Source organism: Apostichopus japonicus, chromosome 2 (assembly GCF_037975245.1).
Source record: "Apostichopus japonicus isolate 1M-3 chromosome 2, ASM3797524v1, whole genome shotgun sequence".
Taxonomy (NCBI): domain Eukaryota; kingdom Metazoa; phylum Echinodermata; class Holothuroidea; order Aspidochirotida; family Stichopodidae; genus Apostichopus; species Apostichopus japonicus.
The window spans coordinates 17,009,461-17,027,187 of NC_092562.1; the positions used below are offsets into that span (position 1 = coordinate 17,009,461).

General features: G+C 36.7%; 1 protein-coding gene and 1 pseudogene across 2 annotated transcripts in view; one reads left to right on the forward strand and one right to left on the reverse strand.

Moving 5' to 3' along the window:
• The window catches only part of LOC139980243 (uncharacterized), a 116,927-nt gene extending 102,368 nt beyond the window's left edge, over positions 1–14,559 (forward strand). For both annotated transcript variants that reach the window (XM_071991786.1, XM_071991794.1), the window contains one exon: positions 4,820–14,559. In XM_071991786.1, coding sequence (XP_071847887.1) covers positions 4,820–7,928 — 3,109 coding nt within the window. In that variant the 3' untranslated portion in view covers positions 7,929–14,559. The remainder of the gene's footprint in view (positions 1–4,819) is intronic.
• Positions 14,560–16,050: 1,491 nt separating this feature from the next.
• Positions 16,051–16,274, reverse strand: LOC139957869 (U2 spliceosomal RNA; annotated as a pseudogene).
• Positions 16,275–17,727: the final 1,453 nt, after the last annotated feature.

Here is a 17,727-nt window from a genome sequence, read left to right on the forward strand (position 1 = left end):
ATTCCGAGCAATTTATTGTCTGAATAGTTCAACCAAATAAAATGATAAACTATAGTGCGTTTGATTCGAGTCTGTAGAAAGATTTAGACTTCGGTCTTTCATTTCTTTGTTTCTTTATTTTTTCTTCTTCTTCTTCTTCATCTTGTTCTTCTTCTTTTCCATTGTTGGATTCATCAGCCATTCATACCATTTTGGGTTATAGGTCACTGCATGGCTGAAGGCAAGCAACAATGTTACATTGTTACATATACCACTACAGATAAGGCACAGTATATAAGAAAGTTAAAATACTTATAAAAGTTAAAATACAAATAAATATTCAAAGCTGGTAAAAGACTTCAAACCCATATTCAAATATAGGATTATTCGTCATCTAGACTTCCAGAGTTGATAAACGTATCAAGGCAAGCAAATATTTGTTATATGAAGTTTTATCATTGTAACAAAAATATATGTAGTAAATGTTATATGCACAAATAGGACATCAATCGATGTAGGAAACCATCATTTGAAAACGGTCGTAACTGATACCTTTGCTGTAAGATTTGATCTTCTTTTCTTTTATTTGTAGTTTTCGTTACTGGGGAGTTTACAAAACTTCTTCATTCAGGCTTATTTTAATGTGGGTTGGCCTATAAAGCCATTTTATATTTATTTTAGCTAAGTAAGAAATATCAAATCAAATAAAAATACTAACCAAACCGAACCAAAATAAGAATAAGAAAGAAAGAAAACTTATAGCAGACAATCTCAATCGGATTGATAGACGAAAAAACAAAAACGTTCTCGCTACTTTCTGATATACGAGGGCCATTAATCTCCAGAGTATTATAACAATCAAGCAATACTGCGCATTGTCGTAAAACGACTTTAAGTAAGTTTGACTGAAGCAATTTTTACTAGCTCTGCCGCATGTTCCGTCAGTCCTCACATAAAAGTAGTAGCTTGAATAGTCAAATTATATTTGTACAAAAACTAGAGGAAAGAAGGTAAAAGTGATTAATTTCTTTTAAATTCTTTTCTGACTAATAGTTTCTGGGCGACTAATAGATGCGAAATGATCGAATTTATATATATATATATATATATATATATATATATATTTATATATATATATATATATATATATATATATATATATATATATATATAAATATATATATATAGATACACACATTTCGTATTAATTTTGATGCCATCAGCCACTTATACATTTCGAGTATTTGACGTCATCAAACTGTGTTTCGCTTTGTTTAATTTCTTAAAATACAATTTCCATTAAATGCCCCTCGGCTGCCTCAGTCAACTGCCTAAATAACTTCATTACATCGTTTTTATTCTTTCTTGTATATTTATATTTCACCTTTCTTTAGTATAAATTTACCAGAAAATGAGAATTAGAGCAAGAGGTGGAACATACTTTTGGGAATTACATTTTTATCTGCAAAACATGGCTATCAAATCATTGGAACAATTTCTTTCATTAAACTTCGGCAATCCATGAGATTATTAATCCAGCTTGGCAGCGCTATCGGGGAGAGCCTATCAGCATCTATTTAAAGTAAACAAGAGGATAATTTCAGAGCTAGAGAGCTATCATTTTACACCCACAGAAAGTTCACTGAGATTGTAAACCGGTCATAAAATTAATGCATTTTGCTCTTGAACGATGTCAGCGGATAAATCCTAGTTTATTGAAGAATCATATTATGTTTTTCTTATCTTGTTAGTTTCCTAAATAGTCTCTTTCATTTCGCCTTCAACAGTTCCCCATGGTACATAATATAACAACAACAAAACATGCCTTCGACCATCATTAAGCGCTTTTGATAACTAATAGAAAAAATTAATTAATTTATCATGTTACTAAGTCACAGTCTGTATAAATGTGTAGCTAATCTAAATAAGCAACGAGAACGTATAGATTAAGCACAAAGTTATATACAGAGATGAGAGTTTTTATCACGGTCAAAATATCAGCAACTATGCTTGAGCCAAAACGACTTGCTTAAGAACTTGGTATGGTGAGCCCATAATCTAGACATTGTAATCCGACTGTCTTCTAAGCCGACAAAATCAAGCTAAGACTAACCCCAGTAGCGAAAATTAACTCATAGGTAATTTAAATAAAACAAAACTAACATTTCATCTAGTGATCTCTAAAGCTAACATAAATTAACCTACGACTATAAACTCAGTTTGTGTAACTGAACTCAGCTTTATATCAACCTGTAACAAAACTAACCAAACCACACTTGTCTGTCAGGTACGTTCTTGTTGAAGACGATTTATCCTAGACCAATAATTATATAGGTAACATGTAAACTCTTAAATATATTACCGTTCTACTTTAAACTGTAAAATACAACCGAAAGCTAACAAATTTCAAATAAATCTACACACAATCTTAATACAAAATAAAATGAGTCAACATAAATTTCGACCAACCTAAAATAAATACACATTTAAACTTAAACTTGAACAACTGTTAGTTATACTGAACCAAAGCAAACTACAGGTTTAGTTAAACTTCATAAGTATGAAGTTTGTGTGAAGGAAATTATTAAAACAAAAGAACGTATCCTTGATGTTTGTGGAGGCTTTTTGCTGCGACGGAAAGATAACTTACCTTGGTGGGTATATACATCAAGTGATAGATTTGCGTTTATGAATATAAAAAAATCTATAAGTCGTTAAACTATATATATGCAGATACATACATCTCATTCTGAGCTTATGTCTACCTCGAAATATCATACATATTGTGTTTTCCTGGCTCGAATATTGAATTGCTCCATGTAAATGAAAACTTCCGTTTTTGTGCTTGAAAAATGATAAAATGAAAAATCGGATTTATAGAGGCAGTGTCATTGATTTTCCTTGGGTCTTGGTTTAAGACTCTTTAAGCATAAACCAATCGCTTTCATTACGAATTTCCGCGTTGACCACCAAAGAAAAGTAACGCGCTAATATCTCCCTCTTCTTCATCTTCATCTTTTATTTTTATTTTTATAATTATTATTTTATTTTCTTGGTAATAGAATTTTTTGCCGCCAAGGATATTCGTTTCTTTTCAGAAGAGAGAGAAAAAACCCTATAACAACAAACAAAGGCATAAATCAATGCGTAAACAATACATACTTGGCCTTCATACTCAAAGCTACTGCTCCATACCCTTCCGTACTACGTCATTCTTCGGGTTGGTTGCCATGGTAACGCTTAATATATAATATTGCTCTACAAAATTATGAGTTTTTTTCAAAGTAGTTTTTAGGAAATACTTTCCTTTTATCTTTCTTTTATCCCGGGATTGATAAGGGTCACGACCAGGTAAATAGAGGAAGAAGGCGAGTAACTGTTACTATAATATAAATAATGCTCCCTTTATTTTATTTCTTTCATTCTCTCTCGCGCGCTCTCATTTTCTTTTCCGTATTTTTCCATTTTTGCATTCGACGTTTTAAAAACATGCCTTAGATGTAACACAAAGAACTTTTAAAGCAAAGGTACAAAGGAACAAATGAAAAACAAAAAGAGGGTGAATTAAACAGTTATTTCGCAGAAGGCTTGTATGGTATTATTTTAATGTATATAGGGACATCATTATGTCAGCTGAAGGCAAATTTGCCAAAAGGTTTTCCCTTAAGTGTATTATAAGGCGAGATTTGTTTGTAGCGGTTGATAAAAACTGAATATGATTTGTACATGTGTGTTGACGTATGAAAAGGGTGATGTATATTTGATGGTAAGTCATATATCAAAGTAGATATGGTCGCCATTTTGTAAGAATACATTAAGAATAAAAGACCTATCAAAATCAAAGAGAACGAGCTAAGGGACGTATGAAGTGAAAGAAGACACTGACGTGAATTAACTTGTGTGTCTCTCAATATATTTCATATATATTCTGGAATGTCATTTTTCGCTGAATTCCCCTTGAATTTTGATATGACATTGCCATTGGTCCTTAATATGTTGTGATTGGTACTTATAGAAAAGAGCTTTTACAAGTTAAGAAAAAATGTTGTTTTTGTCAGAAGACTTTAAAAGTGGCTTTATCTTTGTAGCTTTTGGAACAACACGATGACCAGAAAAATGAATGAATAAACGAATAACGAAACAACTTCCTACTTTGCAATTGCTCATAAAACATCAACATGTATTAATACGTTAAAAACTTGGAAACGATAACCCCTTGCGAAGCTTTAGTTTGTTATAGTTAAATAGTATCGTGTTAGAAAAGAACTACGGTTAATGAATGTCGTAATTTTATAGTTATGGATTCCTTTTGAATCACCTTATAATCATATTTATCTATATCTAATTGGACCTTGTGATGTAAGGACTCCGGTCACTGATATTTGTTAAATTTCTTGAGGAACAAATATATAATATGACGTCAAAAGGGTGTCTGCTTTCCTAAACGCAAAGAAACTGCCATAAAAAGGCAAAGAGGAGTCATGCGCTGTTAAATTCGACATAGCTTCACTTAAGAGGTGCAAGTAAATCGCTTTATATGGAAAACGTTTTTCCATGCTTTGACCAGGAATTTTAAGACTAAAAAATACGTCAGACTTTGGTTAATCTTCAAAGAGCATCATAATAATCATCATCGTCATCATCATCATCGTCATCATCGTCATCGTCGACGTCGTCGTCGTCGTCGTCATCATCATCATCACCATCGTTATCATCATCACCATCACCATTATTATCATCATCGTCGTCGTTTTTTTAGCTAATGCCGTCATCATTTTCATCTTAATCTTATTTTATTATCTTAATCATTAATCATACTCTTTATTACATTTTCCATCAGATACGGAAGGGACTTTGAACAAAGCCCGGATATTGGAAGGTTAAATTTAGATTTAAGAGGTTACCCAGATGGCCGTAGAAGCAAATCACCAAGATCGCCAATCGGACTCGCAGAATTACGGGGGCACGGTAGTGGCGAGAGTATGACACTCGAAGGATCTCGTTCCAGCTTAGAGGGCAGCAGAATCAGAGCCCAAGTCCATCCACGGCAACTTGACACAGGAGGGAAATTAAGCAAAGAGGCCCATCAGAAAACTCCGCCAAAAAAGGAAGCGGATGATAGTGAATCGGATATCGATGTAATAGTAAAGCAAATGAAAGAGAATAAGCAACTTGATGTTGAGAAAGTATCTACAGGGGTAGATCCAACGAAAGACGTCACTCGACCTATAATACAATTCAAAACGATCGGTCAGTTAGCAATGCTGCGGGCGCCTAAGAAATTGAATGTGTTAACGTCACAGAAAGACGAGAAAGGTAAAGTAACGCCACCAAAAGAACCTTCACCAAAACCAACGGAAAGTAGCATCAGTAATAAATATCCGAAAGAGCAAGTATCCACGGACAAGAAAGAACGTGTCGTTGTTATCCCTGCCAATGGACAACGCGGCAATGCAATCGCTTACGCCGATTTGTGGCAGCTGAGAGCAACTTTGGAAAGTAAAGATTCATCGGAAGCTTCGGAGTCATCCGAGTATGAAACTGTTATTGCTTGTCGAAATGTCGAAGAGATCCAAGGCCTTGAGAAGGTCAGTCCTTCAAGGACAGAAAGTTTCGACGTGACTGATGAAGATAGTTCCAAATTCATTTCTACTTCCTTCGAGCAGACAATAAGCAGCGTAAGCGCTGAAGAATCGGATACATCTGAACGTGATAGAAACAGTGCTGAGTCTGGCAAAGAAAGTATAAGAAGCCTAAAGCAAATGCAAGGTGATAGTGGGTATGCGTCTATTGAACAAAAGGCCGAAATGTTGTCAGAACGTCTAGACTGGAAGCGCAGGCAACAATTCGCAGCTGCTAGTGATCACGACAGCACGAGCTTTGAAAGTGCTCATAGTCATAGCATGACAATTTCAAGTGACAGTAGTAGTCCAACCACAGATAAGGCAATGCAAGAAATGATACACTCCAATGCAAGCCATCATGATAACAAATCCACAAATAAGGCTTCCTGGGTGAGAGGAGGCAGACGCACAGCATCAACGAAGAGAAGAGAGTTCACATCAGAAAAGAAGGAGGCTATTTTTGATAGTTTCAGTTTCGCAGAAGAGGAAGCAGAAAATCAAGACACCACGGACTCTTCCAAAGATGCAATGACTCGCGCAAGTAGCACAGAAACTTATCAATTTGATGCAAGGCCGAAGTTTCGCGAGAGGGTTAGACGCGGAGGCCCGGGTGGGATGCAACGAAGAGAACCAAGATTAAGCTGCTATCCTAAAGGGAGGGATTTTAGTATAGACGAAAAGACTGATGCCTTATTTAAACAATTTTTACGTCAAGATGCAATGTTTGATACACCTACCCTCAGAAGATCTAAACCCTACAATAGACAACGATGGCAACCACCGAGCAAACAACATAGTGACTCCGTCCTGGAGTGTTCAGAAAAGGAGCCAGTTATCTGGCGCGCGGAGGATCATAGAAGTAGTAGTCTAGATCAGCGCGGTGGAAACGGTGAAACTGCCAAGCAAAGATTAACCGAACTTTTACCAAGGTCTCAATCCCGGGGAAGGTTGATGCCATCAGATAGTGTTGAAGAGGATTATTTGCGAAACGAAAGCAGACAAAGTGAAAATATGAAGAGACCGCCTCGTCTCCGTGAAATTCAAGGAAAGGTGAATCAGACGACGACAACCGCTGATGTTCATGCCTTAACTGCACCTCAAAGAGATCTACGTCGGGCAGACACTGAAAAGACAGAACGGGAATTACTTCGCCTTGATGATGTGTCTAGCAGACCAAGTGCCTTCCGTCCCGTCAAGAAAACTTTGCCGCAAAGAAGTGCAACGGTTGATTCTCTTAGAGACAACCATCCACGATTAGAGGAGTTTCAGAATATCTTAGGCGAAAAGAAAAGCCAATACATGGATGATCTGCAGCGACGGAGGGACAGAAGTCCGATCGTTCCGCCGAAAATCTTGGTCGGACGATGTAAAACCCCCGAGAAGCAGGCATCTCCAAATCCACAACGATCAAAGTCAGCTTCACCACGATCAGTTTCTCCTTACAGAGATGACAGGGAAAAAAGAGACGAATCACCAGGTGGACGCAGTCCAAAAAGATCTTACTCACCTCGAAGGTTTGATTTACCGAACGAATTGATGGAGCCAAAACCACCTCCATTCCGAAGGGGATCTCAACCATCTCAATCGCCACCAATCGGTAGACAGATAGAGGAAGGAGGTCATGTTTCAAGGCGCGACAGGTCTGCATCAATGCAAGAAACAGGTCTTCTTCAAGTTCCTAGATCAAGGAGTGGATCTAGATCCCAAGGTGCTTCTCCCAGACCACGACATCGCAAGAGAGACATCCCTGATGATATGTGCCCCGAATTTGAATTGGAAAATGTTCCATTCCGTAAAAACAGAAGCTTAGAAATTCTTGAAAGAACGAGGCATGAGCTGGAGAAAGAAAGGCCTTACAGGGATCATCCGGTAACCCCTTTGATGAAAAGAGAACTTCCGCTTGACGTTAGGCGAAGTCCCCGGATGATGGACTACGAATTTGAAGAGAGGCGGAGAAGAGAACGTGAACGAGAGAAGGGGATTGACCGCCCACCTATCAGCCCAGGTCTTCTGAAAATAGATAGAGATTCATTCCAAAGATTAAGTCCACAGGGTAGAGAATATGATGATCCTAGAACGGGTCGAGATATGGACAGAAACCGAGACTTTCTCCAACGACCCAGGTCTAGGGAACCCTCCCGATCCCCTATACGTCACAGGGAACGTTTTGTTAACGAAGGCAGAGCAGGCTCGGAAACAGCTCTCCTTGAACGACGCGCACGTGGAGAAAATGGACGTAGGATTCCGAGATATCCTTTGAGGGCCCAAAGTACTGGCGATGTTCTTAGTGACGAAAGACGTCGAAATGCTAGTAAAAATTGGTAAAACATTGTAGTATATTCAAAATTTAAGACACAGCTTTGCACACAGTCGACACCTCTGCAAATTGACTTCAATACTGATGAACAATTTTACTCATTCGATAACTTATGGTATATGGATTAGCAGGACCACGGGGCAATTGTGGCACAAAAGACGTAATTCAGTCATTCTTCCAAATCGCTTACAATAATTACACGTTAAAAGAAAGCAAACTTGTAAGAAACAACTGTAGTTAAAATGATGGAAATGATAGCATCAATCTGCATCTATGCCCTTAAATTACCAAACAATTGTTTTCTTAAGAAGCCTTCCCAGCGCAGACATCAGACACCATGTCTACCCTCCAAAAATTCAAACTCTGGCTACGGGTCTGTGTATATGTACTCATCTAATTCTTTTCTGTCGACATTTCCGTTATTGTATCAGCCATGGAGTAATAGAGAGTTGGCGACTAAATCCAAATGTAAGTGAACCATTATTTGGAGGTGACAATCTGGGAACCGATTTCCTTATTATTTTCAACGAATCATCACTGGATATCACCTTGATACAAAATCTTGAAACTTGGGTACAAACTATTTCACATTCCAAATTTCCCTATCACATAACGTGCACCTACCAACTACTTCACGTTCCCTTTTTTGCATTTACAATCAGAAATGTCAGAAGACTTTGCATTTTGTTAAGTTCCTTGACTTGGTAAGATCTATTTCTAAGATTATTTCTAGAAGAAGAAGAAAAAAGTCCAACAAGCTACCACTTTTAATGGATGCTTTTGGCATAAAATTAATTTGAAATTATTTTAGACTGTTACAAAACACTTCTATAGGTCCAGGTTGTATGTCCATATCAAATGCCCCTTTAAAACAGATGAGTTTCATCACTTAAAGTGACTGGAATATATAGTCTAATGTACCGAACATTAGGCCAGTTCTTTAGATGCAACACAAAAGCCAATGGGAACACATAGGTCTTTTTTAGCCTCAAATGTCAAATTTTACAATGTATTACTAAACTGCAAGGACAAATGTTGTTGGATGTCATCCGAGGATGCCCTGTTGTTTATATGAAGTTAAACAAACATGCTTTGAGTAATTAGACTTTATAAAAAACAATGCGTTAAACTTAATACTTAGGCCTGCAATGAGGAGCCGTCGTCATCTTCAATTTTACCCATAAGGGAGCAGTCTAGATATTATAACATAAATTCAAGGTGAATGAATATCTTGAAAACCAGAATAGCTATTGAAACATACCAGCAATCATATTTTTCCTTTTTTCATTAAACTAGTTCGCCTAAAGTCATTCTTTAAGAAGAAAGAAGTCGTCCTAAAGAGCCATCTACTAAATCCCTTCCAAAGCAGTTACTTTGAAAGTCGAAAATAGTTAGATCCCGTTTCATTCAAAAGTGACTTGTTTATGCGCTTTTTAAACCTTTACAGAAAAAACAACAACAACAAAACTTTCAAAGGAAACACAAGTGCCATTAATGCAATGTGATACGTTCACGGAAACTATAGAAACAAAATCACTGAAAATTGAATCGCATGTTGCATAAATGTATCCTTTTTGAACTGTCGATAACAGCATTATTATTCGGTAAAGCGTTCGTTCTTATATGCGTATTGTCATACAAAAGGAATATTAATTGAAGTTCAAATCCGAAGGCATGCACTTGCATAAACAAAGCCAACAACCAAAAAAGCTTACTGAAGTCTACATTGCATACATTGAACACAAATCATAATGTCTCCTTACGAATTCAGTTCGTTTCTCATGCAATAAACTAATCTGAAACGTATGCAAACGGAGAAAATATGGAATAATTCAACATGTATTTACTAAAGTACCGTATGATATGAAAAATAATCCCAAGGGACGATGGTGGTAAAGTCGTTTATTTTTCTGATAAATCCCTGCAGTTGCATCGATATTGTCTTCTTCAGTCGATTTGGGTTGATATTGGTAAACTTTTGATACTGTTCAATGGCTGATACCCGATACCAATGCACTTTATTAAAGCTTGTTATAGTGACGAAGTCATGACGTCATGCTTACTTCGGGAAAATTCAAAGTTGATTTTCCCGTGTGAGCATTATTTATTTATCTATAAAATGGAGTGAAGTCATTAACTACTGAGTTACGGAAGGTAAATTTTATGACAAAGAGATGGCGTTTTAGCCTTGAGTATATGCTATCTTAGTGTGAATAATACTCATTTTAAGAGGTCAAAAAAGCAGAATAAATGCCACTATGACGTGACTATTTGTGAACTTCGACGACGAAGTTCTATATTTTTGTAATGTTATTGCCTATATATAAACATGTACATAGTTTTCGTCCTACTATGCATTGACATTTTTAGTACGTCGTAATGTCGTAGAGGTTATGATAGGATAAATTGTAACGAGATAATCAAGGAGTTTAATCAAGTTTGATCCCAATTGTGCCATTGATCTTCGTATTTGTAAACTTTACAGTTGGGTTAAGTGAATGTGATCACAACATACCGGTCCGAATAGGGTTCCTAATGAAATAGAAATATATTATTGTTGTTGTGGCATCACCTGAGACTTGTTGGTAGAGAGTGCATGGGGGTGAAGGGTGGGCTAGTATGAAGGCTTGGAGCAGAGAGTGCATGGGGTAATAGGGAAGGGTTGGCGAGTACGAAGGCTTGGAGCAGAGAGTGCATGGGATGAGAGGGGAAGGGTGGGCGAGTACGAAGGCTTGGAGCAGAGAGTGCATGGGGTGAGAGGGAAGGGTTGGCGAGTACGAAGGCTTGGAGTAGCATGAAAGATTCCAGTGTAATGTCTTATTTACTAAACATAGGTCTATAGTTTGTAGATACTTTTTTCGTCAACTTTTATCTCAAGCGTCACCCATCTACTCGGTTGGAGACTTTATAGTATATAAATACATATGTACGCATGTATAACTAAAGGAAATCGCATTTCCTCACCACTAACATTCTAATCTCTCATTGTTTTATGACTGGCACTGCATGTGTTTCACAACTATACCTCAAGAAATGCCGAATGTTTTGATTTCATTCGATCCATTTTTATACAGTATTTCGTATCCATTGTAATTGGTTTGTTAGGTGGAGCTTAGAAAACTCAGCTAACCAGGGTTCTCTCTTACAACGTTCTTTCTGTCGTCAAGTTTTGGAGATTGGAATAATTTCCTGTATAGATTAATATGGACGAGATATTACCTAGTCGTTGTTTTCCCTGAGGATAACGGTTTATTTGCAAAGAAACTAAAGGTTTAATGTTCATACAAGCAAACCAACAAGAACATTTTGAACCCTCGATACCATATTTTTCTACTACCACAACAATGTCTTATGTAGCTTACTAAGCGATCACAGGTAGCGCTATGATCACATAACGTATGTTAATAATGGCTGGCTTCCTCTCCCACTTATTCTGGTTAACTTTTCCAAAATGCGAAATGTCATTACAACTCAAATAAGAAAACTTAGGTGAACCCTTTAAGATATTCGTAACCGTATAATACCATTTTAAAATTTTATGAGCGCTATATAGTCTAGTCTATGCTCGCCAGGATATTTTCTTCATTATTTTAATGTTTCAGTTAAATGTTCGCACGCACATGTCATATTAGAATTTTCCATTCAAAACTGATATAGATTGATAAAACATTGCGACAAAGTGGAGCTTTCTTTATATTACTTTATTGACACAGTATCCCCTTTAATGATTAGGGTAATAACAGGTTTGGCCTCGATTTATGTTTATTACATCTGCAGCAAAAAAATCATGTTAAATGAATGAAATGAATATGTACCTATCGCAATAAACCTTTTCAAGACGTTACTTTACAAGTCAAATAGACCATTACTTGACAGAAAGATCCATTCCTGGCCCCTTCAAAATAAGTCAAAGAAGTTATGTTAGGTTGCATATGTCTCGTAAGCAATTTGTAAACCATAATTTAAATATTACTCATTATATATTGAAGTTAAAAGCCACTTTTATGACTAGAATCTTTTATTCTATGATTTCTATACCGTTTAACGACTTTCTCGTAGGTTCTGTTAAGGGTTTATGTATCATGGTAGGAAGATATACGAGATCGCATGCTCGTCCGAAAACTGTGAATTCACGCTGTTCATACTGCGTCAACATGCAGGATAATAACATGGTACAACAATGATATACTGCGTGGACATGCAGGATAACAGCATGGTACAGCAATGATATACTGCGTGGACATGCAGGATAACAGCATGGTACATCAATGATATACTGCGTCAACATGCAGGATAACAGCATGGTACAACAATGATATACTGCGTGGACACACAGGATAACAGCATGGTACATCAATGATATACTGCGTCAACATGCAGGATAATAGCATGGTACAACAATGATATACTGCGTGGACATGCAGGATAACAGCATGGTACAACAATGCCTGTCTGTTTGATGTAGAGTGAACCCAAAGGCATAGGACAGCCTCTGTGGGGGGGGGGGGGGCGGGGAGGAGCAAGGCTTACCCTCTTTGGCATATCACCAAGCCACTGTACACGTACGGTCGTCAGTCTTTTATAAGTAAAATAATAATTATAATATTAAGACCTTGACTAATGTTATATGACGAAATAGTCCAACTTTTATACCTGCACAATTAGCCCATTTTATGTGATTTTGTTAACATCTGGTACTGCTATCAACCATTTTCGATGGCGTTTCGTGTATTTCATCAATAGTAATCCGAGCAAATTCACCAACAGGGCCGGATTTATCATTGGGCCAGTTGGGCTTGATGCTCAGGACACCGATCTAGGGCCCAAAAATAAGATTGCAAACAAATGGGGAAAGGTTTCTGTCACCGAAAATTATTTAAAATGCGATTTGTTCTGGCTGCCGTTTCATATTAAAATGACTAATTATCGGGTATACAAATTTATAAATCGTTCGGTATGGGCTCTAATATTTATGCCTAGGCCAGGGCCTTCACCATCTAGGATATTTCTATTGCAAAACACTCTTCATTCACTATGAATGTCTTACCATACGTAGTCAGTACTCGGCGTAGCTCGAAGGTGTTGATAGATAGAACTTTTGGAAAGTTTCTCTCTGTTGTCTCCAAATATCACATAAAAAATATAACTAACGCAACCATTTTTGTCATATGTGACTTTAGTTGTCCATGGTTTTATTTTTCTTCATTCGATCATTTGTTTTCCACCCAAAAAAATCCGTCGTCCATATTGCAGCACATATATCCTATTCAAAATTAAAAAGTACAACAGCACGACTGAATTCATTTATAAGACGTACAATGTAATAGTTATCACTCATGTACGATGTGTTGAGGAGGCGGTAGTTAGATTCATTTCAATTTTAAGAAAAAATAAGAATGATTATTTGATATTTATATATATTCGGAAACTAGTACTCATAGTTCGTTAGCACGTAGTCACGTTACGAATAATATACTTATGCATGTTTGCATGGACGCTGCTATTGTAACAATATTTTCAATTAAAGGCTTAAAACTTTTGTTGTCGTCAGGGGTGTCTTGAAGGGTGTAAAACACAGGGACATAGATTTTGAAAAGCTACAAATCCAAATGGTAAAACATTTTGTGCCTGATGAGACTTTTCGCCCTAAATGTACCTATCTACTTACTCTGGTGCATTGAATGATCGAATTTTTCTTATAATAATGTAATATTGTAATATTATGATAAATATGCCATCGGATACCTTATGTGGCGTCATTTTCATTGTTATCCGTATGTTACAAATGGCAAGGTTTGCCATTAAAATCGTTATGCTGGAAAGGCAGCATCTAACACGGGCATGGACACCCGAACAATACTGTGATGTCACCAATCATAATTTAGAATATTGGCAAAATGGTATATTCTAGTTGCAAATGGTGGCGCCATTTGTTTTCAAACGTTTTCCATATTGTAATCGTGCAACCAATTCACAAATGTTCTCACGAGTTTCATGATCTTTTATACTTGATGGATTAATCATATTGATGTTTTCCAGGTAAGATGTGTCCTCTCTTTTGCTAATATATTTGACATTTTCGCTGTCAAATTGGACAGTCAACTTCGTGTTAAGGGGTTTGGGTAATCCAGTATGAATATTCATTACATTTATATTTAAATGTCAAATGAGTCTAAACATGAAGTCTCATTTTAATACGGATACATGATCAATAGCTGATACCATGACATCATCTATGACGTCATCATTCAATGTAAAATTTTAAAACTCTAGATACGAGTATGAAAATTGTATGGAATATAAAGAGGAAGTTTTTTTTTAAGAAAACGACTGAATTGAAATTTGAAAAATAATGTATTACCTATTTGCAGTTGTAGCCTATTTGGCTATGTAGAATTAGGCCTATGTTCAATTATACTGTACAGATATCTTTTCTACAAAGCACTTTGCCTACATTAGTCTACATATATAATTTTGCACGTTAAAAATTGCACTATATAAGAAAGCCTTGTTTTGAGGTTACAATTTACTATGTATATATAACATTTCAGCATTATTCTTCTGTTTTAGGTTGACAACATTCTTGCCTTAACATTCCACGTCACGAAACGAATCAAATAAAAACTTGAGAACATAGCACTGGTTTTGTCCTTCTGTGTTTCGGATTATTGTCTCTCTCCCTCCCTCTCTTACAAAAAAAAAGGGGGTGTGGTGTATTTTCAGGATTTTAAAAGGAGCATTTCATTGGAGGGAAGTGAGTAGAATCCAGTGCATATGAACAATATACTATTAATCCACAGTTATAATGCAATTATATATATATATATATATATATATATATATATATATATATAAGGATATGAGTTACGTAATCAATTACATCACAATAGTTGGATATGAGTTACGTTATCAATTACATCACAATAGTTGGCAAGTCTCGGTCAACACATACATCAGAGACAGATGTAAAGAATCTATTTACGGTTTTTAGCTTCAAACGGAAATGTAAGGAAGGGCGTCAATGAGGTGGAACTCGTGTATTCTATACCCTCGTACAACGTCTGTGCCTAGCACAATGTACTGCATGTACACAGTGGAGTCGTTAAGATATGTGAGTAGTATATATGTGTCGAACCACAGTTAATTGTTCCACTGACTTACACACTAAACTTGTCACTTTCAAGACCTGATGAAGCATTAACAGAAGTTTTCAACTGGCATATCCTACCCACCACATATATAGCTGCACCACATATATAGCTGCACCACATATATAGCTGCACCATATATATATATATAGCTGAGATCTTGGCCTGCCATGGCACTTGCAAATTTCCTTATCATGACCGCTTAGAGTTTGAGCCAAAAGAGGAGCGTGTTTAGCATACTGAACTGCTCGCTCGGAGTAATATCAACATTTATCCAAAGCTTTTTTAAAATGGTTTATATCACCTTCAATCCTCCCTATTTTTGCACCATATGAACTCTTAAAACAAGAATTGAATTAGGTAGTTTTAGCTCTTTTTCTTCGACAGTTAACTTTTCGAGCGTACGTACTCTACTCTAATTGTGGTGTAGTACCTGTTACTGTGGAATGCCAAAAGAATAGAAAATTATGAGGCTCCCCTGCTATCGGCTGTTTCCATAGATCTATACTTCAATAACTACTCGTTAAGAACGTATCCATAGTAATTACAGAGTACATTAAATGGAGTACCAGTAGTATAACATCCCAATACGACAACTGAATGAAGAATACGAGTACTAACTATACATAAAACATACAAGTGCTATTCGAGTACCGAGTATTTTTTGAGTACTACTACATACGCAGATAAGGCACTACATGGTAATTAGGCAATTACAGTCTGATCTGGCAGAACCTGTGTAAGATTTTACAAAGAAGGTATCAGAGCCAGAACGTGTCCTACCATGTTAATGTCGAAGCATAAGCATATCAAGTTCCTGGGTCGTGTCGAGCCCTCTTTCTATGAGAAAAACTCCATTTTTTTTACAGTAACTGGAAGTTTTAAATGTGATTCCGGTAATGACTAGTTACATCAATTGGTGACATTTACATCCAGGTTTTGAGGATACTCTTTTTCTTAAAAAAAAAAGTCGTCCAAAATCGAGCATTGGCACGAAAACCAAACAACTTGGCCCACTCTCTACCCCAGTTCCCTTCCCCGAGACTGTACCCGTATACGGGCATGACTGACTAACGTAAAAAAAAAAAAAGGTCACGAGACCCTTTTGACAGGGAATATATACATCTCAAAAGATCTCGGTAGAAGGTTAGCGAACATCAAGAACATCTACTACACATGATCATAGCCAAAAGGCTGAGAAGCGAAGTTTGAGGGGTATGCTTGTTACCCGTAATACTATGTTAGGTAACATACACAAGTTTTAGTTTTACCCCTACTTATACCCAGGGATGAAAACAGACAGATGTATATGTCAGTGTATGCAGCAGTACAAACGCATTTATAAATACATGCGCGATATATCCTTCTCAAAACGAGACCCTTCCTTCGTTGCAGCAAACCTACCAATTACATATAATAACATTTGCAAGCTACATTTGTAAATGAACAGTAAAATATGAGGCCCCCCTGCTATATGTAAATGTAAATTGTACGTTTGAAACCAAGTTGTAAGTTTCATTACTTGAAATGTCAAATAGACATTTCTGAGTCATATATGATCATACATCGGAATTATTCCGTTACTTATTTATTATCCAACTACATCGAAAAAGAGAGGGAGAGAAAAGATGACTTCGAGAGATAACAAAAAGCATGATCTTTGTAAAAATGTTCGAGGCCGGCTAAATGCTACAAAATCTCTAGAGAAATTATACGAATTGACCAATTTTCCAATAAGAGGACACACAGGAGTACTTTAGAGCATATTTACCCTCTCTGAGACATATTGCATGGTTTAAGATAATTTATCAAAAAAGGGGGATAAAAAGAAATGGCACATATAGGTTTCTAATGTTCTCATCTTCCAGTTCTAAGACTTTTCTAGAAATGTTCAGTATATATATATTTCTCTAGGGAACTGTAGAAATTAACGTAATTTTATCAGTATATTTTCGTGTGTAACAGAGTAGAAAGTTTGTAGAATTCCTTATCAATTGCTTCAGTGCATGAATCATGTTAAAATAACAACAGTGTCGCCAGAGTCAGACCTGGTGGTCAGCGGAAAGAGATGATGCTCTCATGACATTGATGATGATGATGACGACGACGACGACGATGATGATGATGATGATGATGATGATGGTGGTGATGATGATGATGATGATGATGATGATGGTGGTGATGATGATGATGATGGTGGTGATGATGATGATGATGATGGTGGTGATGATGATGATGATGATGATGGTGGTGATGATTATGATGATGATGATGATGATGATGGTGGTGATGATGCTGATGATGATGCTGATGATGATGATGATGATGATGATGATGATGGTGGTGATGATGATGATGATGATGATGACGACGACGACGACGACGATGACGACGACGATGACGATGATGACGACGATGGTGACGACGATGGCGATGGCGATGGCGATGGCGATGGCGATGGCGATGAAGTTAACTCAAATCACCAATGCTTAATTTTCAGAATGTTTTAAATCAAAGTTAGAATGTGAAAAATATCTTACATTACTTTTAACATTCGTGATCGAATAGACCTTTGTAAGCATCTTCGTGGAAATATCAAAATATAATCCGTTATTGGAAGATTTGAAAATGTTCTGTTCCAGGAGAGAACTCGTACCTT